Raw genomic sequence first — 25,749 nt, 5'->3', positions numbered from 1 at the left:
TGTCTACTCTGTGCTATTGTTAATGTAGCGTGGCCGAGCTCTGTTCGATCCGCGGTACAGGAGCTTTTGTTTCCTGTACCCGGCCGGACTGACAGGAAGTGCTCACTTAGTGTGCACTTCCTGTCAGTCCGGCCGGGTACAGGAAACAAATTCTCCTGTACCGCGGATCGAACAGAGCTCGGCCACGGTACACTAGAGGTGGGGGTAGAATGAGAGTGACAAGGGAGAGGGGGGGTGGGTGGAATAATGAGAGTGACAAGGGAGGGGGGTGGAATAATGAGAGTGACAAGGGAGAAAGGGGGTGGAATAATGAGAGTGACAAGGGGGGGTGGAATAATGAGAGTGACAAGGGAGGGGGGTGGAATAATGAGAGTGACAAGGGAGAGGGGGGATGGAATAATGAGAGTGACAAGGGGGGGTGGAATAATGAGAGTGACAAGGGAGGGGGGTGGAATAATGAGAGTGACAAGGGAATGGGGGGGTGGAATAATGAGAGTGACAAGGGGGGGTGGAATAATGAGAGTGACAAGGGAGGGGGAGTGGAATAATGAGAGTGACAAGGGAGAGGGGGGGTGGAATAATGAGAGTGACAAGGGGGGGTGGAATAATGAGAGTGACAAGGGAGGGGGTGGAATAATGAGAGTGACAAAGGAGAGGGGGGGAATAACGAGAGTGACAAGGGAGGGGGGGAATAATGAGAGTGACAAGGGAGAGGGGGGGAATAATGAGAGTGACAAGGGAGGGGGGGAATAATGAGAGTGACAAGGGAGGAGGGTGGAATAATGAGAGTGACAAGGGAGGGGGGGAATAATGAGAGTGACAAGGGTGGGGGGAATAATGAGAGTGACAAGGGAGGGGGGAATAATGAGAGTGACAAGGGAGGGGGGGAATAATGAGAGTGACAAGGGAGGGGGGAATAATGAGAGTGACAAGGGAGAGGGGGGGGAATAATGAGAGTGACAAGGGAGGGGGGGAAATAATGAGAGTGAAAAGGGAGGGGGGGTGGAATAATGAGAGTGACAAGGGAGGGGGGGTGGAATAATGAGAGTGACAAGGGAGGGGGGAATAATGAGAGTGACAAGGGAGGGGGGGTGGAATAATGAGAGTGACAAGGGAAGGGGGGAATAATGAGAGTGACAAGGGAGGGGGGGGATAATGAGAGTGACAAGGGAGGGGGGGATGGAATAATGAGAGTGACAAGGGAGTCCCCAGAGCCAGACCAAGAGCCAGACTGCAGCCAGAGACCAGATCATCTTATTGTCCTGGTGGTAAGTAGACAATGCAATATGTTTATTATTTAATTGTTTAGTTATTAATACTACATTGGAAACTAATTTACCTCACATTTAGGCTCTATTCACACATCTGTGTGTGTTTTGCGGATCCACAAAACACGGACAGCGGCAATGTGCATTCCGCATTTTGCGGGCACTAAGAGAATATGCCTATTCTTGTCTGCTATTGCGGACAAGAATAGGACATGTTCTATTTTTTTCAGGATCGGAATTGCGGATCCGGGTCCGCAATTCTGGATCGGGGCCGCACGTCGTGCGGCCCCATAGAAATGTATGGGTCCGCAATTCCGCTCCGCAAAAAGAGACCACTACAAGAAGCTGGATTAACCCTAAGGGAAGCATAGCAGTTCTTTTAATTTAAAAGCTGAGAAAGGGGTGGAACATGATATGGGCAGATCATCTGATAAGGTGGGGGGGGGCGGCAATTTTTATCTTGCCTAGGGCGGCAAAAATCCTTGCACCGGCCCTGCCTCCGCGATACGAAGCCAATCTTCCGGGGTGGGCATCACCGCTTCTCTGAGTCGCTACCAGATGACTTTACAGGTATGACAGACTATCCCAGAGATATTTGAGATCCCAAGCAGAAACTCAAAATGCAGCGATGCAAAGGAGTTACCAGTTGCAATGAATCTGTGGGAATACATTTTTTTTTTTAAATATACATTTTTAATAATAGTTCTTACCTCAACGTGACTATTTCCTTTGCTCTGTAGAGATACTGCGCTTTGTGTCCATGAAGGTCAGGTCCGGATGTAGAGACACCAGCAGATGATCAAAAGCCTCCATGGACATACGGCAGTAACTCTGGAACTTGATGGGTTCCTGTTGCAGGTCATTGTATAATGTGTGGAACTGTCCCTTCCGATGACACTGAGCGACAATAGGACTCCTCTCCGGCTCTCCGTCCAGCATCGCTGCTTGCTGTTCAAATCGCTGAGGTAAGAGCCAGCGGAAGAGTACAACATTGATATCTATTTCGGCATGACGATCGCCTTAGAGAATGCTAGAAAACAATGTCAATGTCGAGCAAAGGTTTCACACAGAGCTCTGAAAGACACAAAAAAAACTAATAAAATGGCGCCTGAGCTGTCACATAACAATCCTTTTGGGGTCCATTCACAAGTCCACAAGTGTTCTGCGGTGTGCAAATTGCGGATCCGCAAAACACGGACACTGGCGGATCGCACATGCCAGGCACTTTAAATAGGAATTCCTTTTCTTGTCCGTGTCTGCGAACAAGAATAGGACATGTCCTATTTTTTTGCAGAATGGAAGTGCAGATGCGGAATGGAAGTGCGGATGCGGACAGCACACTGTGGGCTTTCCGCATCTTTTCTGGCCCCATAGAATAGGAATGGATCCGCACCCCTTCCGCACAATTGCGGAACGGATGCGGATGCATTCATGCGGACGTGTGAATGGACCCTTATTACATATCCTAGCAACAAGAATGCATTCTTCCTTCTGGTTTTTTTTTGCGCAAAAACGCATGAAATACGGATACATAAGTTCCATTTTTGGTGGAAAAACTGAACAGATGCGGATGCAGAATGAAATGAAAATGGAAAGAATTGTGGAGCAACGGATCCGCAAGAAACGGACCGCAATTCTGAAAGTAAAGAAATACTGCTGTGTGAATGGACCCTTATAGAGCACCATGTACATTATGATTGCTTGAATTACAGTATAACTACATAGTCGGTTTGGGGACTTTTTGATACTTAATTCATAGCAAACACTAGGCCACTGGATCAATGTGTTTAGACATAGATTATATCATTTTAGTGAGCACTGTATACTCAGCAGTTTTGAATTGCTTAGATTCAGCTTTTTTCCAGACTTATCAAACTTTGAAAGACTAAGGAACAAGTATGACACAGCAGTAATGGGGAAGGGTGGACCTTGAAAAATACTCTTATAAAAAGGAAGATCTATGGTATGGCTTCATTGTCATTTCCAGTGTACAATAGCACTAGACAGTCATCATGGTTCACTGGACTGCTGAAGAGAAAGCCGCCATCACCTCCACATGGAGCAAGGTCAACGTTGAACAGGACGGCCATGATGCTCTGACCAGGTAATACAGATGCATACATTTTAAATCATATAATCATGTATGTGTTTAATTTTATTTTATATGAAAGTTGTAGTTATCATTGTATCACACAATAACAATTCATCAAGGTATATATCTGTATATTAGGGAACATGTATAGAACCCTCTACTTCCAGGTAGTCTGAGGAGTACAGTTTTTAACACATTCCTCGTTATCCATTTTATCAGCTAAAATGTTGCTATTTCTGTTTAGGTTAGCTAAACTTATACATAACCAATATTTCATTTAGAGAAGTTACCATACATATATTTTCCATGGTTTTCTATTCTATTACATTATACCTAAATTATATGAATCTGATGTAAGTGTTGATTCTTCTTATGAACTTTAGGCTATTGGTCGTGTACCCCTGGACTCAGAGATACTTCAGCAGCTTTGGAAACCTCTCCAACGTCACCGCCATCTCTGGCAACGCCAAGGTGAAGGCACATGGCAAGAAGGTGCTCACAGCTATTGGCAATTCCATCCAACACATTGATGATGTGAAACATTACCTGCATGACCTCAGCAAGTCCCATGCCCAGGAGCTCCATGTAGACCCTGAGAACTTCAAGGTAATTAATTTTCTACAATCAGTTCCTACTCACTTTTATCTAGATTTGTAGTTCCATATTATATTGAAATTTCTATGGAGACAAAAAAAATTATGAAGAAATAATGAATCTCTTAACATCTTATTCACAAGTCAGTGATTTACATCTGTGTGCTGAGTTCTCCACGCATGAGATCCATTGCATCCTGTATGTGTATTCAAATGTCATGTCATGTCTGTTTTTGGACGCCGCTGGAGGATGCACCTAATTTATCATTGGGTATGTGTCTTGTCATAAATTAGGTGCATCCTCCAGCAGTCAGAGAGACTAAACAGAAATATATGGCAGCTTGGAGTAAATGAAGATAAATATGTCATTTTAGTTGGCCATGTTCCATTATCGCCCTTGCTACATCTCTTTTAGGGAAAACCAGGGGATGCGGCTATTTGTTAAAAAGCTGCAGTTAAAAAGGCACAAATACATTGTTTACGACTTTTTAACTGCACTTTTCAGACACAAGGGAGATGATAAATCTCCCCCAATGTGGCCATTCTGATCAGTGGATCCATGAAAAACATGGACCTTGGCAGATGCAAAATTCAAATGCAAAACAGTTAAAATTTTTGCATCTGAAAAACGGATATAGACGTGTGAATAAAGACTAAACAATCAATCATCTATCAATGTAAATATTACAGTTTTATACTATGTAACACATAACTGTCATGCTATAAATTGGCTTAAAATATAATTTTGACAAATATTTTCCTCTATCTGCAGCGTCTTGGAGAAGTTTTGGTCATCGTCTTGGCCTCCAAGTTTGGATCTGCATTCAGTCCTCAGGTCCAGGCTGCCTGGGAGAAGTTCCTCAATGTTCTGGTTGCTGCCCTGAGCCAAGGCTATTTCTAAGTTACTGTTTATGACATTCGTACCATCCATGTGTAAAGTAGCTTGAAGGCTGTAAAATAAAATGCAATTTCAAAAATAAGGCAACCCAAGCTTTGTGTTCTTGATCTTTCATTACCATAAAATCACTGAATGAATGGAAAATGAGTGTTATTGCTATAAGTAGGCACCAAGTAAATAATAAATTGACGTACACTTTGTATATAATGGGGATCATTTATCAGAGACCTCTGCGTCGCTGGAGGATGTGCTTAATATATGACAAGGTGAAGACCTCCACATAAATTAGGTGCATCCTCCTGCAGTTTGTAGGCCTAGATTGAAATCTACTCCAGTTGGTAGCCACTTAAATGCCACAAGTTTAGGTGCAAAAGCATTTAAAAGTAACACACGCAGGGTTTGTGACTTTTTTACAACAGTTTCAGGCCTAGGGGTTACAGTAGATGATCCCAAGTGTCTTACACAGATGGTCTGATGGAACTAGGGATCAGTGCAGATGTATGTGCAACAGAATGTATTCACTCACAAAAATTATTCTTAGTTTTAAAAGGATTTTTTTCATTGCTTCAATATTAAAGCAATGTACATGTCATACACTACATGTCAGTGGTTCACACTATAAGGTACATTTACCAAAAGTAATGCTTATTATAACAGAAGCCTATAGCAATGAATCAAATTAGAGTTTTCATTTTCCAAAATATCTCTGAAAAATGAGTCAGACTTTAGTTGCTATGAGTAATTGCTCCACTTTTCCTTTGCACTACTTTTAATACAATTTCACAAATGTATTTGCAGTGTATTTGAAAAGTAAAGTCAAGAGAAAATGTTTAAGCATTCTTCTCTGCAGATCCTCTCAAGCTCTGTTGGATGGGGACCATCGGTTGACAGCCATTTTCAGTCCTCTCCTGAGACGTTTGATTGGGTTCAACTCAGGGCTCTGGTTGGGCCACTCAAGGACACCTATGCCACTCCGGTGTTGTCTTGACTGTGTGCTAAAGGGTCATTGTCTTGTTGGAAGTTGAACTTTTGGCCCAGTTTGAGGTACAGAGCACACTGGAGCCACTGGTGGATCCAGGGAGGGGGGCAACGGGGCAATTGCCCCCCCCCCCCCTTCCCGAGCTGCTCAGAAGTGGGGGGGGGGGCGGCAGCGGGGCACAGGGAGATGAGCGCTTTGTGGAAGCGCTCATCTCCATAGTCATCTGTATCGCTGTCCTCAGGACAACGATACAGATGCCTGTGCTGAGGCAGGGGAGGGAGAGGCGTGTCCCTTTCCCTTCCTCTGATAGGCTGCAGGCACTGCCTGAGCCGTACAGAGCGGGAAGAGGCCTGCATCGCATCGCTGCCAAAACTGCGGCAACAACAACAACAACAAAAAATTGTAAATAAATGCAGGAATGTCATTAAAATGTTTACAAATCCCCAAAAACTGCATGACAGAATGGCAGAAAATAAAACTTGTGCCGGATAAAAAACGGATGAACCTCTTCTGCGGGCGCTGCCAAGGATACCATATAGATGAAGCATGTAGTTAAAATGGCTTTTATTTTTTTTATTTTTATATATACAATACTTTTACTGGCACATAATAGGGGCAGTCATTACGGGCACATAATGGGGGGCTGTCATTACTGGCACATAATGGGGGGCTGTCATTACTGGCACATAATTGGGGGCTGTCATTACTGGCACATTAATGGGGGGCTATTACTGGTACATTATTGGGGGGACTGTTATTACAGGCACATTATTGGGGGCACTTATTACTGGCACATGATTGGGGGCACTATAGGGGCATCTACTGAGGCCGCAAAGAAGGGGTATTTTATATGGGGGCTCTGTACAGTAGAATTTTATACTGGGACACATTATGGTGGGTACTATGGGGAAGGGGGGAGAGGAGTACTATGGGGTCATCTACGGGGGGCACTAAGAAGGAGTATTTTATACTTGCAAATTATGTGGGACACTGAGGGCATCTACTGGGGCATTTTATACTGGTACATTATGGGGGCACTAGGAGGAAGGGGGAGAGGAGCACTATGGAGTCATTTTCTGGGGGCACTATATAGGGGTATTTTATACTGGCACATTATGGGGGCACTATGGGGACATTAGCTCAACTGGGGGCATTACAAGGGGGTATTTTTACACTGTCACATTATAAGAAGGATTATTTCTACTGGGGGGGGGCATTATTACTCCCCCATGGTATGAGCCCCCTAGTAACAACACCGGCCTCTCCCTGCTCTGCTATTCCTCTGCCCCTTCTCCAAATCCTTATTATGAAATCTTTCTCATTAGGATAAAACACAACATCAGCTCCGCCGAGCCCCCGAGCCAAAGTGTTGAAGTGGCGTCCGAGATCCCCAAGGGCCAAGCCAAGTAATTGTAAGTTTTCATGTGAAATGTTTGTTATACACATATAGCCTACACTGTGCCACACAATATACAGTATACCGCTACACTGTGTAGTCTGTTCTATAAGCACCATTGTTTTGTGGCGGCGGACAGAAAATAATCTGGAAGTGCCCATCCCGAGACCAGTCTCTGGATCCGCCACTGACTGGAGCAGAAATATATATAGAATATTTCTGTACTTTGCTCCATTCAGCTTTTCCTCAACTGTGACCTCTCTCTGTCAGAGGCGGACTGGGAACTTAAAGCAGCACTGGAAAAAAAACTTCTGGGCCATAAATACAATAATGCAGCACAAAATACTGCCCCAGCAACAGCTAATACCACAGTGCAGCATAAAATACTGCCCTATTAACATACTGAGGTCATTAATACAGTTGAATTCAGGAGAGCACCTGGCTGCTGGCCAGGTGCATACATACCTTATGCTCCAAGTATTAATTAAAGGGGTATTCTCATCTTCATGATCAGGTTTCAAATGTTTACACTGGTGCCATACTTTATTTTTCTAAATTGCTTCTGTTATTTATAATGCACCCATTTAGCTAAATTGCCTTCCCTGCTACCCCATTGTTTACACTTGGCAACCCATAGATACGGCCACCGCTGCATCTATGGGCCGCGCTTGCGCAGACCGCACTTACTTTTCACCCAGGCAGCCGGTTATTCCCACGAGAGCGCGCACGTCTGCTACAGAGACGCGCATGCGCTTTTCATCTTTCTTCACGGCCGTCTGATACAGAGCCGCACATGCTCTGTATGCAGCGTGGCTGTAGGGGAGAGAATTGAGGAAAATTAGCGGAGGAGCAGGGGCTTTGTGATCTATTGGCAGCGTTCAGCAGCGCAGCCCTGATCTCCTCAGTGAGTGGTGAGGAGATCGGGGCTGCGCTGCTGTGTATAACTATGAACTTGGTATCAGGTAACGGCAGCTGGCAACTGAGCCGGAGAGGCGGGGGAGGTAGTGCAGAGAGGAGATCCCGGGGAGAGAAATCGTGCTGCTGCCGCTGCTGCCACCGTCCAGGATTTTGACCCTGAAACACAGGCACGAGAGGCAGAAAGAGCAGTTTAACCCCTTAACTGCCGACACGCCAGCGAGGACTAGAACCAGAAATAATTAATCGGGCCAAACAGTGCGGCTATAGGCTGAACGCTGGGTATAGGGGAGGCCGCAGGATCCTTGCCATGGGATCCAACTACAGATTAGGGTGGAGGAGTAATAGCAGAGCAGCTGGCAGAGCCGTCCTGCCGGCCATTTACAGAATACAGGCTGCCCTAAACAGCACTCGCTAGACGGTGAAGGGCACAATGATGCCACCCAGTTCTGTGCTGGGATTATTCCTGCGTGTAAAGGGGCCACTCTGATAATAATGTTCTATAAGGCAACTGCTCAAAAACAGTTTTTAAAAAAAATTTGGGTTGGGGGAGGCATTTTTATAACTTTTGGTGCGTTTTTTTGAGTCCATGCCATTTTTTTCAAGACTTTTTCCAGAAACTTTCCTACTGGAATAAAATGACTAAAAGAAAAGTATAAAAAAAATATGTGAACAAAAACTGCGGCAACAACAACAACAAAAAATTGTAAATAAATGCAGGAATGTCATTAAAATGTTTACAAATCCCCAAAAACTGCATGACAGAATGGCAGAAAATAAAACTTGTGCCGGATAAAAAACGGATGAACCTCTTCTGCGGGCGCTGCCAAGGATACCATATAGATGAAGCATGTAGTTAAAATGACTTTATTACGTCTACGTGTTTCAGGGGTGAATTACCCCCTTCATCAGGACAATAAAACAAGTATAAAACAAACAGAACATATATATATATGCTTGCTAGGTATTGCTTTTGGCACCAAAAAACGACTGTTGGGGGGGAGTAGGGGGGGGGGAGAATTTTTTGATGAGGTGTGTACACAGCAGGGGCATTTCTATTGCTTAGCTGCTAATAAACAAGTCCTTGATCTGGCTCACAACACGTGCTATATTAGTTTTATTTCCCTCTATATTCATTTTTCATAGATTAGAGAGGGTTCCCAATCGCCCGAAGTATTGGGGGGGGCGGGGGGAGGGAGGGGTCATGGTGCAGTGCCAGCCTTCCCTATAGTATGCTGGAGTGCTCGTCAAGTGAGGGGGCGTGATCACGATTCCAGCCTCTCTCCTGGGAGAGCGCTATTGGTGAAGAGTCTTGTAAGGCTTGATGTCATTGCCCCGCCTCCCATTAATGTCCGGAGGTTGCGATTTGTCTGCTGTGCTGCCCTGCACCGCCTTTGTCTGACCTATACTCGCAGCACAGCTGGGCGCTATGTGCAGTGGTGTGGTACAATTATTATTAGCTTATCGCTAGTGCATAAGGGGTTAGTATGATATATGTAATAGAATGTTAGTTGTGTGATCATTGTTCCTTCATATGGATCGGTTTGATCATGGCTAATGGGGTTATATAGTAATAGCTGAAATTGAGTTGGATGTATATAGATGATGAATAATAAATAAATAATAATTCAAAATATAACGGTATTTGATTTTCTTGATATATATTATATAAGTAAATCAGGTGATTCCCTGGTTTTTACTTTAAGGACATATTATAGATATTTTTATTTTTACTTTTATTAACCACTTCCCGCCACGCTAACGCCGAAAGGCGTCATTTCTGCGGCGCTCCCAGGTCACACTAACGCCAATAGGCGTCATCTCGCGTGAGCCGAGATTTCCTGTGAACGCGCGCACACAGGCGCGCGCGCTCACAGGAACGGAAGGTAAGAGAGTTGATCTCCAGCCTGCCAGCGGCGATCGTTCGCTGGCAGGCTGGAGATTTGTTTTTTTTAACCCCTAACAGGTATATTAGAAGCTGTTTTGATAACAGCGTCTAATATACCTGCTACCTGGTCCTCTGGTGGTCCCCTTTGTTTGGATCGACCACCAGAGGACACAGGTAGCTCAGTAAAGTAGCACCAAGCACCACTACACTACACTACACCCCCCCCCGTCACTTATTAACCCCTTATTAGCCCCTGATCACCCCATATAGACTCCCTGATTACCCCCCTGTCATTGATTACCCCCCTGTAAAGCTCCATTCAGACGTCCGCATGATTTTTACGGATCCACTGATAGATGGATCGGATCCGCAAAACGCATCCGGACGTCTGAATGAAGCCTTACAGGGGCGTGATCAATGACTGTGGTGATCACCCCATATAGACTCCCTGATCACCCCCCTGTAAAGCTCCATTCAGATGTCCGCATGATTTTTACGGATGCACTGATAGATGGATCCGATCCACAAAACGCATCCGGACGTCTGAATGAAGCCTTACAGGGGCATGATCAATGACTGTGGTTATCACCCCATATAGACTCCCTGATCACCCCCCTGTCATTGATCACCCCCCTGTAAAGCTCCATTCAGATGTCCGCATGATTTTTACGGATGCACTGATAGATGGATCGGATCCGCAAAACGCATCCGGACGCCTGAATGAAGCCTTACAGGGGCATGATCAATGACTGTGGTGATTACCCCCCTGTAAAGCTCCATTCAGATGTCCGCATGATTTTTACGGATCCACTGATAGATGGATCGGATCCGCAAAACGCATCCGGACGTCTGAATGAAGCCTTACAGGGGCATGATCAATGACTGTGGTGATCACACCATATAGACTCCCTGATCACCCCCCTGTCATTGATTACCCCCCTGTAAAGCTCCATTCAGATGTCCGCATGATTTTTACGGATGCACTGATAGATGGATCGGATCCGCAAAACGCATCCGGACGTCTGAATGAAGCCTTACAGGGGCATGATCAATGACTGTGGTGATCACACCATATAGACTCCCTGATCACCCCCCTGTCATTGATTACCCCCCTGTAAAGCTCCATTCAGACGTCCGCATGATTTTTACGGATGCACTGATAGATGGATCGGATCCGCAAAACGCATCCGGACGTCTGAATGAAGCCTTACAGGGGCGTGATCAATGACTGTGGTGATCACCCCATATAGACTCCCTGATCACCCCCCTGTCATTGATTACCCCCCTGTCATTGATTACCCCCCTGTAAAGCTCCATTCAGACGTCCGCATGATTTTTACGGATCCACTGATAGATGGATCGGATCCGCAAAACGCATCCGGACGTCTGAATAAAGCCTTACAGGGGCATGATCAATGACTGTGGTGATCACACCATATAGACTCCCTGATCACCCCCCTGTCATTGATTACCCCCCTGTAAAGCTCCATTCAGATGTCCGCATGATTTTTACGGATGCACTGATAGATGGATCGGATCCGCAAAACGCATCCGGACGTCTGAATGAAGCCTTACAGGGGCATGATCAATGACTGTGGTGATCACCCCATATAGACTCCCTGATCACCCCCCTGTCATTGATCACCCCCCCTGTCATTGATCACCCCCCTGTCATTGATCACCCCCCTGTCATTGATCACCCCCCTGTAAGGCTCCATTCAGACATTTTTTTGGCCCAAGTTAGCGGAATTATTATTTTTTTTTTCTTACAAAGTCTCATATTCCACTAACTTGTGTCAAAAAATAAAATCTCACATGAACTCACCATACCCCTCACGGAAACCAAATGCGTAAAATTTTTTAGACATTTATATTCCAGACTTCTTCTCACGCTTTAGGGCCCCTAGAATGCCAGGGCAGTATAAATACCCCACATGTGACCCCATTTCGGAAAGAAGACACCCCCAGGTATTCCGTGAGGGGCATATTGAGTCCATGAAAGATTGAAAATTTTGTCCCAAGTTAGCGGAACGGGAGACTTTGTGAGAAAAAAATTAAAAATATCAATTTCCGCTAACTTGTGCCAAAAAAAAAAAATTTCTATGAACTCGCCATGCCTCTCATTGAATACCTTGGGGTGTCTTCTTTCCAAAATGGGGTCACATGTGGGGTATTTATACTGCCCTGGCATTCTAGGGGCCCCAAAGCGTGAGAAGAAGTCTGGTATCCAAATGTCTAAAAATGCCCTCCTAAAAGGAATTTGGGCACCTTTGCGCATCTAGGCTGCAAAAAAGTGTCACACATCTGGTATCGCCGTACTCAGGAGAAGTTGGGGAATGTGTTTTGGGGTGTCATTTTACATATACCCATGCTGGGTGAGAGAAATATCTTGGTCAAATGCCAACTTTGTATAAAAAAATGGGAAAAGTTGTCTTTTGCCAAGATATTTCTCTCACCCAGCATGGGTATATGTAAAATGACACCCCAAAACACATTCCCCAACTTCTCCTGAATACGGCGATACCAGATGTGTGACACTTTTTTGCAGCCTAGGTGGGCAAAGGGGCCCACATTCCAAAGAGCACCTTTCGGATTTCACAGGTCATTTACCTACTTACCACACATTAGGGCCCCTGGAAAATGCCAGGGCAGTATAACTACCCAACAAGTGACCCCATTTTGGAAAGAAGACACCCCAAGGTATTCCGTGAGGGGCATGGCGAGTTCCTAGAATTTTTTATTTTTTGTCACAAGTTAGTGGAAAAAATTTTTTTTTTTTTTTTTCATACAAAGTCTCATATTCCACTAACTTGTGACAAAAAATAAAAACTTCCATGAACTCACTATGCCCATCAGCGAATACCTTGGGGTCTCTTCTTTCCAAAATGGGGTCACTTGTGGGGTAGTTATACTGCCCTGGCATTCTAGGGGCCCAAATGTGTGGTAAGGAGTTTGAAATCAAATTCTGTAAAAAATGACCTGTGAAATCCGAAAGGTGCTCTTTGGAATATGGGCCCCTTTGCCCACCTAGGCTGCAAAAACGTGTCACACATCTGGTATCCCCGTACTCAGGAGAAGGTGGGGAATGTGTTTTGGGGTGTCATTTTACATATACCCATGCTGGGTGAGAGAAATATCTTGGCAAAAGACAACTTTTCCCATTTTTTTTATACAAAGTTGGCATTTGACCAAGATATTTATCTCACCCAGCATGGGTATATGTAAAAAGACACCCAAAACACATTCCTCAACTTCTCCTGAATACAGAGATACCAGATGTGTGACACGTTTTTGCAGCCTAGGTGGGCAAAGGGGCCCATATTCCAAAGAGCACCTTTCGGATTTCACTGGTCATTTTTTGCAGAATTTGATTTCAAACTCCTTACCACACATTCGGGCCCCTAGAATGCCAGGGCAGTATAACTACCCCACAAGTGACCCCATTTTGGAAAGAAGAGACCCCAAGGTATTCGCTGATGGGCATAGTGAGTTCATGGAAGTTTTTATTTTTTGTCACAAGTTAGTGGAATATGAGACTTTGTATGAAAAAAAAAAAAAAATCATCATTTTCCACTAACTTGTGACAAAAAATAAAAAATTCTAGGAACTTGCCATGCCCCTCACGGAATACCTTGGGGTGTCTTCTTTCCAAAATGGGGTCACTTGTGGGGTAGTTATACTGCCCTGGCATTCTAGGGGCCCGAATGTGTGGTAAGGAGTTTGAAATCAAATTCTGTAACAAATGACCTGTGAAATCCGAAAGGTGCTCTTTGGAATATGGGCCCCTTTGCCCACCTAGGCTGCAAAAAAGTGTCACACATCTGGTATTGCCGTACTCAGGAGAAGGTGGGGAATGTGTTTTGGGGTGTCATTTTACATATACCCATGCTGGGTGAGAGAAATATCTTGGCAAAAGACAACTTTTCCCATTTTTTTATACAAAGTTGGCATTTGACCAAGATATTTATCCCACCCAGCATGGGTATATGTAAAAAGACACCCCAAAACACATTCCTCAACTTCTCCTGAATACAGAGATACCAGATGTGTGACACTTTTTTGCAGCCTAGGTGGGCAAAGGGGCCCATATTCCAAAGAGCACCTTTCGGATTTCACAGGTCATTTTTTACAGAATTTGATTTCAAACTCCTTACCACACATTTGGGCCCCTAGAATGCCAGGGCAGTATAACTACCCCACAAGTGACCCCATTTTGGAAAGAAGAGACCCCAAGGTATTTCGTGATGGGCATAGTGAGTTCATAGAAGTTTTTATTTTTTGTCACAAGTTAGTGGAATATGAGACTTTGTAAGAAAAAAAAAAAAAAAAAAAATCATCATTTTCCGCTAACTTGTGACAAAAAATAAAAAGTTCTATGAACTCACTATGCCCATCAGCGAATACCTTAGGGTGTGTACTTTCTGAAATGGGGTCATTTGTGGGGTGTTTGTACTGTCTGGCCATTGTAGAACCTCAGGAAACATGACAGGTGCTCAGAAAGTCAGAGCTGCTTCAAAAAGCGGAAATTCACATTTTTGTACCATAGTTTGTAAACGCTATAACTTTTACCCAAACCATTTTTTTTTTACCCAAACATTTTTTTTTTATCAAAGACATGTAGAACTATAAATTTAGAGCAAAATTTCTATATGGATCTCGTTTTTTTTGCAAAATTTTACAACTGAAAGTGAAAAATGTCATTTTTTTGCAAAAAAATCGTTAAATTTCGATTAATAACAAAAAAAGTAAAAATGTCAGCAGCAATGAAATACCACCAAATGAAAGCTCTATTAGTGAGAAGAAAAGGAGGTAAAATTCATTTGGGTGGTAAGTTGCATGACCGAGCAATAAACGGTGAAAGTAGTGTAGTGCCGATTTGTAAAAAAGGGCCTGGTCTTTAGGGGGGTATAAACCTGTGGTCCTTAAGTGGTTAATATTAGTGTTTTTATGTGTACGTGTATGCCTTCCACTTCTATAATCCTATATAGTACACCTATATTGTGGATTAATATAAATTAAAATTCTTTGATTATAAGTTTTGATTAGTTTGCATATATACCGTAGATTAATTTGGTTAGTATTTAGATTTGATTAGTTTGCATATATAGATTAATTTGGTTAGTATTTAGATCAATTTGCATATATGTTAGCTTTGAGGACCAAGGGACGTATTTGTCCCATGTTTTTAATTGCCTGTATCGTCTGATTAAGAACTTAAAATACTTTCTTCTTTTTTTTTTGGTCAAAATATAAGTTCTTATCAACAAATGGTTCTAGCTTTTTGCCAGTTATTTCATGAAATGGCTTAGTTACAGCAACTGAAGTGTACGAACTTCAGTTGCCGTAAAAAAAAAAAAATGGAGCTTCTTTTGGCCTTCCATTAAAAGTAACCTAAATATTCACATTTGTCCCGTGTCATAACTCCTCCCCCAAAAATGACACAAGTGTGGAAATGGTTTTATTTATTTTTCAAATACATTCTTAAATGGAAAAATATATAATTTTTTTATATTGATGACGGTAATCTTATGGTCCTCAAAGGGTTGGTATATGGGAACACACAACAAAAAAACAAACAAACAAAAAATAATTATATATTATTATAAATATCATAAAATATATAAAATATATAAAAACATATAAGAAAATATATAAAGTATATAAAATATATAAAAAAATAAACAATAAGATGATACTAAAATATAAATAATATTATATTATAATATTAAAAAATAATAAAGGTGTGATGGAAAAAAATATATAATAAAAAAGGAAAGGAGCAAGTTGTGCATAATGTCTGGCTCTAGTGTGATGCCTTTATCTTGGTTCTATATGCAAATAGACTGGGAGGATTTTATATTATAGTTTAATTTATGGGAGAGTCTTAACTGTGATGAGAGGGTGAAGCGCTTCCCCTGACCTAGCTGGCTGTGTTGTGCCGGAAGCCAGGAGCGAGGGTAAGCCTAGTAGTGGGCGTACCCTAAAGGGAGTGTTTGAGAACAGGGGGGGTGGGTGGGTGTGAACAGAAGCGCCCTGAGGAGCTGGGGGCTGGAGCTTAAAAAGGTAATATGCCCCTCCCACAAATTCAGGCTGACTTTTCAGCCTTCCACTTATGGGAGAGGCTTAACTGTGATGAGAGGGTGAAGCGCTTCCCCTGACCTAGCTGGCTGTGTTGTGCCGGAAGCCAGGAGCGAGGGTAAGCCTAGTAGTGGGCAAAAATAAACGAGGAGAGCAGAGAAGTGACCAAAAGCCTTTAATACCACCCAGAGAGCAAGATTACAAAATGCCAGGGAAATCTCAACATGCGGGTTCGGGATGTATCTCGTGAAGCAAGAAGAGCGCCACCAACCCATGCATTTAATCACGTGCGCCGGGACCCCGTTTTGATGCTGAGGACGCGGCTCCGGTTCGGAGCGAGTGTCCTGTGAAGGCCAGCGGGTTATAACCGAGACCTGAGGCCAGCGATCTGATGTGGGACACAAACTAGATTGACGACAGGGGGGCCCCCCCCATGCCAGGGAAGCAGCGAGGCCTCTGGGAAGGCATCTTGCAACAGGGCCAGCAATTGACAGGGACCATGACTGGCCACCAATCGTTGGAGGTTTTAAAACATGCTGATTGGCCTTCGTGTAAGGGAGCCAGAGGATGAAATGGACACGGGCCCAGGACAACTGTCGCGCCTGCGACCCCTGACGTTTAGGGGAGGTGCTGGTGAACTCACCTGGCCTGAGGAACCCGTAAAACCCGAGATACATGGCTGCCTTAATGATCAACTAGGAGAGTGGCCAAAAAGGAAATCCATCCAGCGCGGACGAGAGTCGCCTGAACATCTCGCCGGAGACAGGCTGCCCACGGGCGGGAGGGACGTCCCCGCACTTCTGGATCCCCCTAAGGGCAGCTTTTACCGGCTGCACTGAAGAAATGGAAACCTCCATTTGGGTTATGAAGCATTGCGCAGTGCTGTCCCCCCGCTAGGTACAGCTTGATGGTGTTGAATGACAGCCTGAGATTGCGGTGACAGTGGCCTATAAACGCCAGGGAGTAGGAGATATCGTCCAAGCCACCACGGGTGGGACCTGGCGAAACCTTCGTAAACCCTGACACCGGCTTGGTAGTTCCTGATGGTGTAGGGGGAGAGGGAGAGCTGAACCAGGTTCCTGGCGTGAGCAATGAGGGATATGAGATCAGAACGTAGTACGACTGGTGCCTACGAGAAGGTTTGAGTCGGTCTGGGCAACGTACCTGGCTTAGAGGTTACTACCTGTATCGATGTGTTGGGTCACCTGACCTTGATCCAAATGTCGCATGAGTGAATGATCAGGACACGTTCCTGAGAGGGCAAATCCTAAGGTTCGGAAGGAAAAAGAGAACATAACTGAGGAGGGTGACGGGACTGGGTGATCCAGGAGACAGAAGAAGGTGCGTGCCTGTGCGATCCAGGAGACAGAAGAAGGTGCGTGCCTGTGCGATCCAGGAGGCAGAGGTAGGAATGAGCCTGGCGGTCCAAGAGGCAGAGGTAGGATGGAGCCTGGGCGATCCAGGAGGCAGAAGAAGGTGCGTGCCTGGGCGATCCAGGAGGCAGAAGAAGGTGCGTGCCTGGGCGATCCAGGAGGCAGAAGAAGGTGCGTGCCTGGGCGATCCAGGAGGCAGAAGAAGGTGCGTGCCTGGGCGATCCAGGAGGCAGAAGAAGGTGCATGCCTGGGCGATCCAGGAGGCAGAAGAAGGTGCGTGCCTGGGCGATCCAGGAGGCAGAAGAAGGTGCGTGCCTGGGCGATCCAGGAGGCAGAAGAAGGTGCGTGCCTGGGCGATCCAGGAGGCAGAAGAAGGTGCGTGCCTGGGCGATCCAGGAGGCAGAAGAAGGTGCGTGCCTGGGCGATCCAGGAGGCAGAAGAAGGTGCGTGCCTGGGCGAACCAGGAGGCAGAAGAAGGTGCGTGCCTGGGCGATCCAGGAGGCAGAAGAAGGTGCGTGCCTGGGCGATCCAGGAGGCAGAAGAAGGTGCGTGCCTGGGCGATCCAGGAGGCAGAAGAAGGTGCGTGCCTGGGCGATCCAGGAGGCAGAGGTAGGTATGAGCCTGGACGAACCAGTAGACGAGACAGCAGCAGGATATAACGTGAAGTACCTACCTATAACACATGGCACTGTAGCCACCATAGAATAGATGACTGCAATGAGCATTTAGTGACCGCTGAATGGGTATGGCGGGCAATGACGACCTGGCCTACTCGTGGTGAACCCCCGGTTTCTTTGAACACCGTGCTGAAACTAGGTTCCTTCCACCCAGCAGGGGCCCCGGGGCCCTCCCCCTAAATGAGGAACCGAGGATGACTTGCCTTCCTCCTGCTACGGCACGGCAGGAGTGCGTATGAAATGGCTGGTGATTGGAACCTACCGATTTCACTGTATATATATAAAAAAAAAAAAAAAAATTTTTTTTTTTAGAGGTAGGTATGAGCCTGGGTGAACCAGGAGACAGAGGCAGGTATGAGCCTGGGCGAACCAGGAGACAGGGGCAGGTATGAGCCTGGGCGAACCAGGAGACAGGGGCAGGTATGAGCCTGGGCGAACCAGGAGATCGGGCCGGTATGAGCCTGGGCGAACCAGGAGATCGAGCCGGTATGAGCCTGGGCGAACCAGGAGACAGGGGCAGGTATGAGCCTGGGCGAACCAGGAGACAGGGGCAGGTATGAGCCTGGGCGAACCAGGAGACAGGGGCAGGTATGAGCCTGGGCGAACCAGGAGACAGAGGCAGGTATGAGCCTGGGCGAACCAGGAGACAGGGGCAGGTATGAGCCTGGGCGAACCAGGAGACAGGGGCAGGTATGAGCCTGGGCGAACCAGGAGACAGGGGCAGGTATGAGCCTGGGCGAACCAGGAGACAGAGGCAGGTATGAGCCTGGGCGAACCAGGAGATCGGGGCAGGTATGAGCCTGGGCGAACCAGGAGACAGGGGCAGGTATGAGTCTGGGCGAACCAGGAGACAGGGGCAGGTATGAGTCTGGGCGAACCAGTAGACAGGGGCAGGTATGAGCCTGGGCGAACCAGGAGACAGAGGCAGGTATGAGCCTGGGCGAACCAGGAGACAGGGGCAAGTATGAGCCTGGGCGAACCAGGAGACAGGCACAGGTATGAGCCTGGGCGAACCAGGAGACAGGGGCAGGTATGAGTCTGGGCGAACCAGTAGACAGGGGCAGGTATGAGCCTGGGCGAACCAGGAGACGGGCAGGTATGAGCCTGGGCGAACCAGGAGACAGGGGCAGGTATGAGCCTGGGCGAACCAGGAGACAGGGGCAGGTATGAGCCTGGGCGAACCAGGAGACAGGGGCAGGTATGAGCCTGGGCGAACCAGGAGACAGAGGCAGGTATGAGCCTGGGCGAACCAGGAGACAGGGGCAAGTATGAGCCTGGGCGAACCAGGAGACAGGGGCAGGTATGAGCCTGGGCGAACCAGGAGACAGGGGCAGGTATGAGCCTGGGCGAACCAGGAGACAGGGGCAGGTATGAGCCTGGGCGAACCAGGAGACAGAGGCAGGTATGAGCCTGGGCAAACCAGGAGACAGGGGCAAGTATGAGCCTGGGCGAACCAGGAGACAGGGGCAGGTATGAGCCTGGGCGAACCAGGAGACAGGGGCAGGTATGAGCCTGGGCGAACCAGGAGACAGGGGCAAGTATGAGCCTGGGCGGACCAGGAGATAGAGGTAGGCATGAGCCTGGGCGATCCAGCGGAAAACAGCGGTACGTGAATAAAAGCACATACACATACCGCATGGTCCTGCCGCCCCTACAAATCGGTACAGGTAACGGCAGGCAAATGATCAGTGACCGCGTATGGAGTTTGGTCCAAAGCTGCGAGTTTCCAAACGGTGGGTCGAGCTTATGGCCATTGGACTTTCTAACAATCTGCTGCGTCCGTGCGTATGAAAGAGGACCGATTTAATTGTATGTATCTATTTATTTATTTATTTTTTGTATATATATATATACATATATATATATATATATTTTATATTTAATTAATTTTTTTTTATTTTTTTTTATTTTAATATATATATTTTTTTTTTTAACTGTTTATGAGCATGGCCGTCGTTGCCCAGGGGCTAGATACCCCTGCTTGCCGCGTGTGGCCTGTTTCGACGGGGGTGCCGGTCTGGGGGCCCTAGACCTAATAATGAGGCCAGAACCAGGCTGTAATGGAAGAAGGGACCCAGAGGGAACAGGAATGGCCCAGGTAGGAGCCAAGGCACCGCAGCCGTCATGGCATGAATCGGCCGGGCCTGAATGGCGACCCCGGCGTGCGCTCCAGCCTGGAACGCACGCCGAAACCGCGACCAGGCCTAGGCCCGGCCGAGGGACTCCGGCATGCGCTCCACCCTGGAACGCACGCCGAACATGTGACCCAGCCCAGGCCCGACGGAGGCACTCCGGCGTGCGCTCCAAGCTGGAACGCACGCCGCATACGTGACCAGGCCCAGGCCTGGCCGAGGGACTCCGGCGCGCGCTCCACGCCGGAACGCACGCCAACCAGGCACAACACATCCCATCTGGCAGCTGAGGGACGATTTAAACACAGGTTTTGTCATGTTTCTGGGAGGGGGTGAACTGAGGGACGAGCCGTGTGTGGGTAGCGGGGACCGGGTCTGAGAGCCGATATCGGCGTGCGTTCCACGCTGGAACGCACGCCGAACCTGCGACCGGAAGCCTGGAACATGGGGGCCCAGGACGGAGGGCTCCTGTGGAGGGGTAATAGCCTGCGGGGACAGCGCTTACCTGACCTTAAGCCGCCTGATCTCGAAGAGACTGCCGGGACTAGAGTGAATTCCGGCGTGCGCTCCACGCTGGACCGCACGTCGACCTCGTGACCGGAAGCCGGAGCCTGTGCCGCTGCTCGGGGAGCCCAGTGTAGGGAACAAGGACTGCCCGCATCCGATACCTTCCCTGGGGCGAAACCTGCGACGTACAAGGCGGCAGCAGCTGTGGAACCAGCGGGCGTCTTCCTATTCAGCGTGTGAACAGAAGCGCCCTGAGGAGCTGGGGGCTGGAGCTTAAAAAGGTAATATGCCCCTCCCACAAATTCAGGCTGACTTTTCAGCCTTCCACTTAATTCATTTAGCCCAAACGGGGCTAGTGTGTCCAATTGATAAATCCAAAAAACCTCTCTCTTTTGGAGATTATCAAACCTATTAAAGGGGTTTTCTGGTATTTGTTCGATGGGTGTAACTTGGATTGGGTCTTTTTCTTTCTCTAGGGTGGACGTACAGTGTCTGAATAGACCATGTTTTGCGTAGTGTCTCCGAATATTGTACCGGTGCTGATTCATCCGGCAATGTAAAGGTTGTGTGATGCGGCCAACATATTGTAGGCCGCATCCACATTCTATCAGATAAATAACGTAGTTCGCTTGACAGGTCATTCGTTGTTTGATGGGGAATATTGTACCATTATGTTTAGATGTGAAAGTGCTTTGATTGTGTGTAATAATTTTACAACACAGGCATCTGTTTATTCCACATCTATAGGTACCTACTTTTAAAGGTATGCATGTTTTTATCTTGCCCTCATATTGTTTCTTTTTATGTTGTATTAGTTTACTTGGGGCGATAACACTCTTAATGGTGGGTGCCCGCCTATAGGTGATCCTAGGTGTCTTTGGTAGGTGCTTTGCTAAATACGGATCGTGAAGTAGTATGTGCCAGTGTTTTTTGAGGGTGGCCTGGATGTATTTGTTTGAAGTGCTGTATTGGGTGATGAAATTTATACTATCCAATCGATCTTGTTTTTTCGGGGGTGTGCTTAGATGTTCTATATGTGTTTTTGACATACATCTTTCTTCAGCATTTTTGATTAATTGCTTTGGGTAACCTTTTTCTGTAAACCTTTTTTTGAGTATTTTGGCCTGTGTTAGGAACTCCTCATTTCTGGTGCAATTACGCCGAATTCTCTTATATTGGCTATACGGGATGTTTTTTAGCCACTTTTTATGATGAAAACTGGTAAAGGGAATGTAGCTGTTTGTGTCTACAGTTTTGAAATAAGTCCTGGTAGATAGGGAATTGTTGGTATTAGTGACAATGATGTCCAAAAACTCAATTTCTGTTTTATTAAAAATGAGAGTAAAAGTAATTCCCCAGTCTGTGCAGTTGAGGGACTCGCTGAAGGATTTGGCCGATATTTCGTCCCCCTTCCAGATGATGAAAATGTCATCTATGTATCTTTTGAAGTAACATATTTGGTTCTTATATATCGGATAAATCCTTAATGTGTGTTTTTTCGAATTCGCCCATAAATATATTAGCGACAGACGGCGCTACTCGCGTCCCCATTGCGGTACCCTTGCATTCATGATATGTGGTATTATTATATATGAAATAGTTATTTTCTAAGATTAATCGTAGGCTGTCCAGTAGAAACTGTGTTTGTGGGGGTTTTAATGTGCAATCTCGTTCTAGTACAGTCTTAACGCAGTTAATCCCTAGTTCATGCTGGATGTTCGAGTATAGTGCAGTAACATCAAGTGTAAGAAAGGCATACGTGTCTTGCCAATCAATTGTATACAGTTCTCTGATTAATTGGCTGGAATCGTGAAGGTAGCTAGGCAGTTCTTTTACGTACGGTTTAAGATATAGATCAACAAAGTGGGATAACTTACTAGTGGCACATTTCGTGTTGGACACAATTGGTCTGCCAGGAGAGTTGATGATGCTCTTGTGTATTTTAGGGAGGTGGTAAAAATAAGGATTGCAGGGGGTATGTGGTAATAGAAAGTTCTTTTTTGTTTATGTATTGTATTTCATAGGCGGACTTAATTAGGTCTTTTAGCCCCAAATCCTTCAGCGAGTCCCTCAACTGCACAGACTGGGGAATTACTTTTACTCCCATTTTTAAAAAAAACTGAAATTGAGTTTTTGGACATCATTGTCACTAATACCAACAATTCCCTATCTACCAGGACTTATTTCAAAACTGTCGACACAAACAGCTACATTCCGTTTACCAGTTTTCATCATAAAAAGTGGCTAAAAAACATCCCGTATAGCCAATATAAGAGAATTTGGCGTAATTGCACCAGAAATGAGGAGTTCCTAACACAGGGTATGGCCCTGATTCTGTAGTTTACAGAAACACCCCATATGTGGTCGTAAACCGCTGTACGGGCACACAGCAGGGCGCAGAAGGAAAGGAATGCCATACGGTTTTTGGAAGGCAGGTTTTGCTGGACTGTTTTTTTTGACACCATGTCCCATTTGAAGCCCCCTGATGCACCCCAGAGTAGAAACTCCATAAAAGTGACCCCATCTAAGAAACAACACCCCTCAAGGTATTCAAAACTGATTTCACAAACGTCGTTAACTCTTTAGGTGTTCCACAAGAATTAATGGAAAATAGAGATACAATTTCAAAATTTCACTTTTTTGGCAGATATTCCATTTAAATAATTTTTTTCAAGTTACAAAGCAAGGGTTAACAGCCAAACCAAACTCAATATTTATGGCCCTGATTCAGTAGTTTACAGAAACACCCCATATGTGGTCGTAAACCGCTGTACGGGCACACGGCAGGGCGCAGAAGGAAAGGAATGCCATACGGTTTTTGGAAGGCAGATTTTGCTGGACTGTTTTTTTTTACACCATGTCCCATTTGAAGCCCCCCTGATGCACCCCTAGAGTAGAAACTCCAAAAAAGTGGCCCCATTTTAGAAACTATGGGATAGGGTGGCAGTATTGTTGGTACTAGTTTAGGGTACATATGATTTTTGGTTGCTCTATATTACACTTTTTGTGAGGCAAGATAACAATAAATAGCTGTTTTGGCACCGTTTTTATTTTTTGTTATTTACAACATTCATCTGACAGGTTAGATCATGTGATATTTTTATAGACCAGGTTTTTACAGATGCGGCGATACCTAATATGTATACTTTTTTTTTATTTAAGTTTTTGAAGCAAAAAAAATCATGTTTTAGTGTTTCCATAGTCTGAGAGCCATAATTTTTTCAGTTTTTGGGCGATTACCTTGGGTAGGGTATGATTTTTGCGGGATGAGATGACGGTTTTATTGGCACTATTTTGGGGTGCGTGTGACTTTTCTATCGCTTGCTATTACACTTTTTGTGATGTAAGTTGCCCAATTTTTTTTTTACGGTGTTCATCTGAGGGGTTAGGTCATGTGATATTTTTATAGAGCCAGTCGATACGGACGCGGCGATACCTAATATGTATACTTTTTTTTATTTATGTAAGCTTTACACAATAATATCATTTTTTAAACAAAAAAAAATAATCATGTTTTAGTGTCTCCATATTCTGAGAGCCATAGTTTTTTCAGTTTTTGGGCGATTACCTTAGGTAGGGTCTAATTTTTTTAGGGATGAGATGACGGTTTGATTGGCACTATTTTGGGGTGCATATGACTTTTTGATCGCTTGCTATTACACTTTTTGTGACAATTTTTTTTTTATTTAGCACAGTTTTTTTTTTTTTTACGGTATTCATCAGAGAGGTTAGGTCATGTGGTATTTTTATAGAGCCGGTCGATACGAACGAGACGATACCAAATATGTATACTTTTTTTTATTTATGCAAGTTTTACACAATAACAGCTATTTAAAAAAAAAAAATGATGTTTTAGTGTCTCCATATTCTGAGCCATAGTTTTTTTTATTTTTTGGGCGATTGTCTCAGGTAGGGGCTCATTTTTTGTGGGATGAGGTGACGGTTAGATTGGTACTATTTTGGTGGGCAAACTCCTTTTTGATCGCTTGCTGTTGTACTTTTTGTGATGTAAGGTGACCAAATTTTTTTTATTTAGCACAGTTTTTATTTTTTATTTTTTAGGGTGTTCATCTGAGGGGTTAGTTCATGTGATATGTTTATAGAGCCAGTCGATAAGGACGCAGCGATACCTAATATGTATACTTTTTCCCCCCCTATTTTTTACCAATTTTTTTTTACTTTATTTGGGGAAAATTACGTTTTTGTTTATTTTTACTTGAAACTTAATTTTTGGGGGGGAAAACTTTATTTTTCATTTTTTGTCCCACTTTGGGACTTGAACTTTGGGAGGTATATTACTTTACAATGCATTCCAATAATTCTGTATTGGAATGTATTGGCTGTATGAGTAAGGCCTCATGCACACGACCCGTTTTTTTTATGGTCCGCAAAAACGGGGTCCGTAGGTCCGTGATCCGTGACCGTTTTTTCGTCCGTGGGTCTTCCTTGATTTCCTTGTACTTTTTGTGATGTAAGGTGACCAAATTTTTTTTATTTAGCACAGTTTTTATTTTTTATTTTTTAGGGTGTTCATCTGAGGGGTTAGTTCATGTGATATGTTTATAGAGCCAGTCGATAAGGACGCAGCGATACCTAATATGTATACTTTTTCCCCCCCTATTTTTTACCAATTTTTTTTTACTTTATTTGGGGAAAATGACGTTTTTGTTTATTTTTACTTGAAACTTAATTTTTTGGGGGGAAAACTTTATTTTTCATTTTTTTGTCCCACTTTGGGACTTGAACTTTGGGAGGTATATTACTTTACAATGCATTCCAATACTTCTGTATTGGAATGTATTGGCTGTATGAGTAAGGCCTCATGCACACGACCCGTTTTTTTTATGGTCCGCAAAAACGGGGTCCGTAGGTCCGTGATCCAGGACCGTTTTTTCGTCCGTGGGTCTTCCTTGATTTTTGGAGGATCCACGGACATGAAAAAAAAAGTCGTTT

The 25,749-nt window shown here is 45.1% G+C and overlaps 1 protein-coding gene across 1 annotated transcript; it reads left to right on the top strand.

Moving 5' to 3' along the window:
* The first annotated feature begins 3,280 nt into the window (after positions 1-3,280).
* Positions 3,281-4,854, top strand: LOC121008018 (hemoglobin subunit beta-2-like). Its single transcript, XM_040440291.1, has 3 exons — positions 3,281-3,372; positions 3,744-3,966; positions 4,726-4,854. Exons 1-3 carry the CDS (start codon positions 3,281-3,283, stop codon positions 4,852-4,854), a joined length of 444 nt encoding a protein of 147 aa, XP_040296225.1.
* Positions 4,855-25,749: the final 20,895 nt, after the last annotated feature.

The sequence above is a fragment of the Bufo bufo genome, chromosome 7 (genome assembly GCF_905171765.1).
Source record: "Bufo bufo chromosome 7, aBufBuf1.1, whole genome shotgun sequence".
Taxonomy (NCBI): Eukaryota; Metazoa; Chordata; class Amphibia; order Anura; family Bufonidae; genus Bufo; species Bufo bufo.
This window is presented reverse-complemented; position numbering and strand designations above follow the sequence as displayed.

Coding starts and splice junctions, on each gene's coding strand:
- LOC121008018 (XM_040440291.1), top strand. CDS start 3,281: ATGGTTCACTGGACTGCTGAAGAGAAAGCCGCCATCACCTCCACATGG. Junction 3,373..3,743: donor GGCCATGATGCTCTGACCAG/GTAATACAGATG, acceptor TATGAACTTTAG/GCTATTGGTCGTGTACCCCT. Junction 3,967..4,725: donor TAGACCCTGAGAACTTCAAG/GTAATTAATTTT, acceptor CTCTATCTGCAG/CGTCTTGGAGAAGTTTTGGT.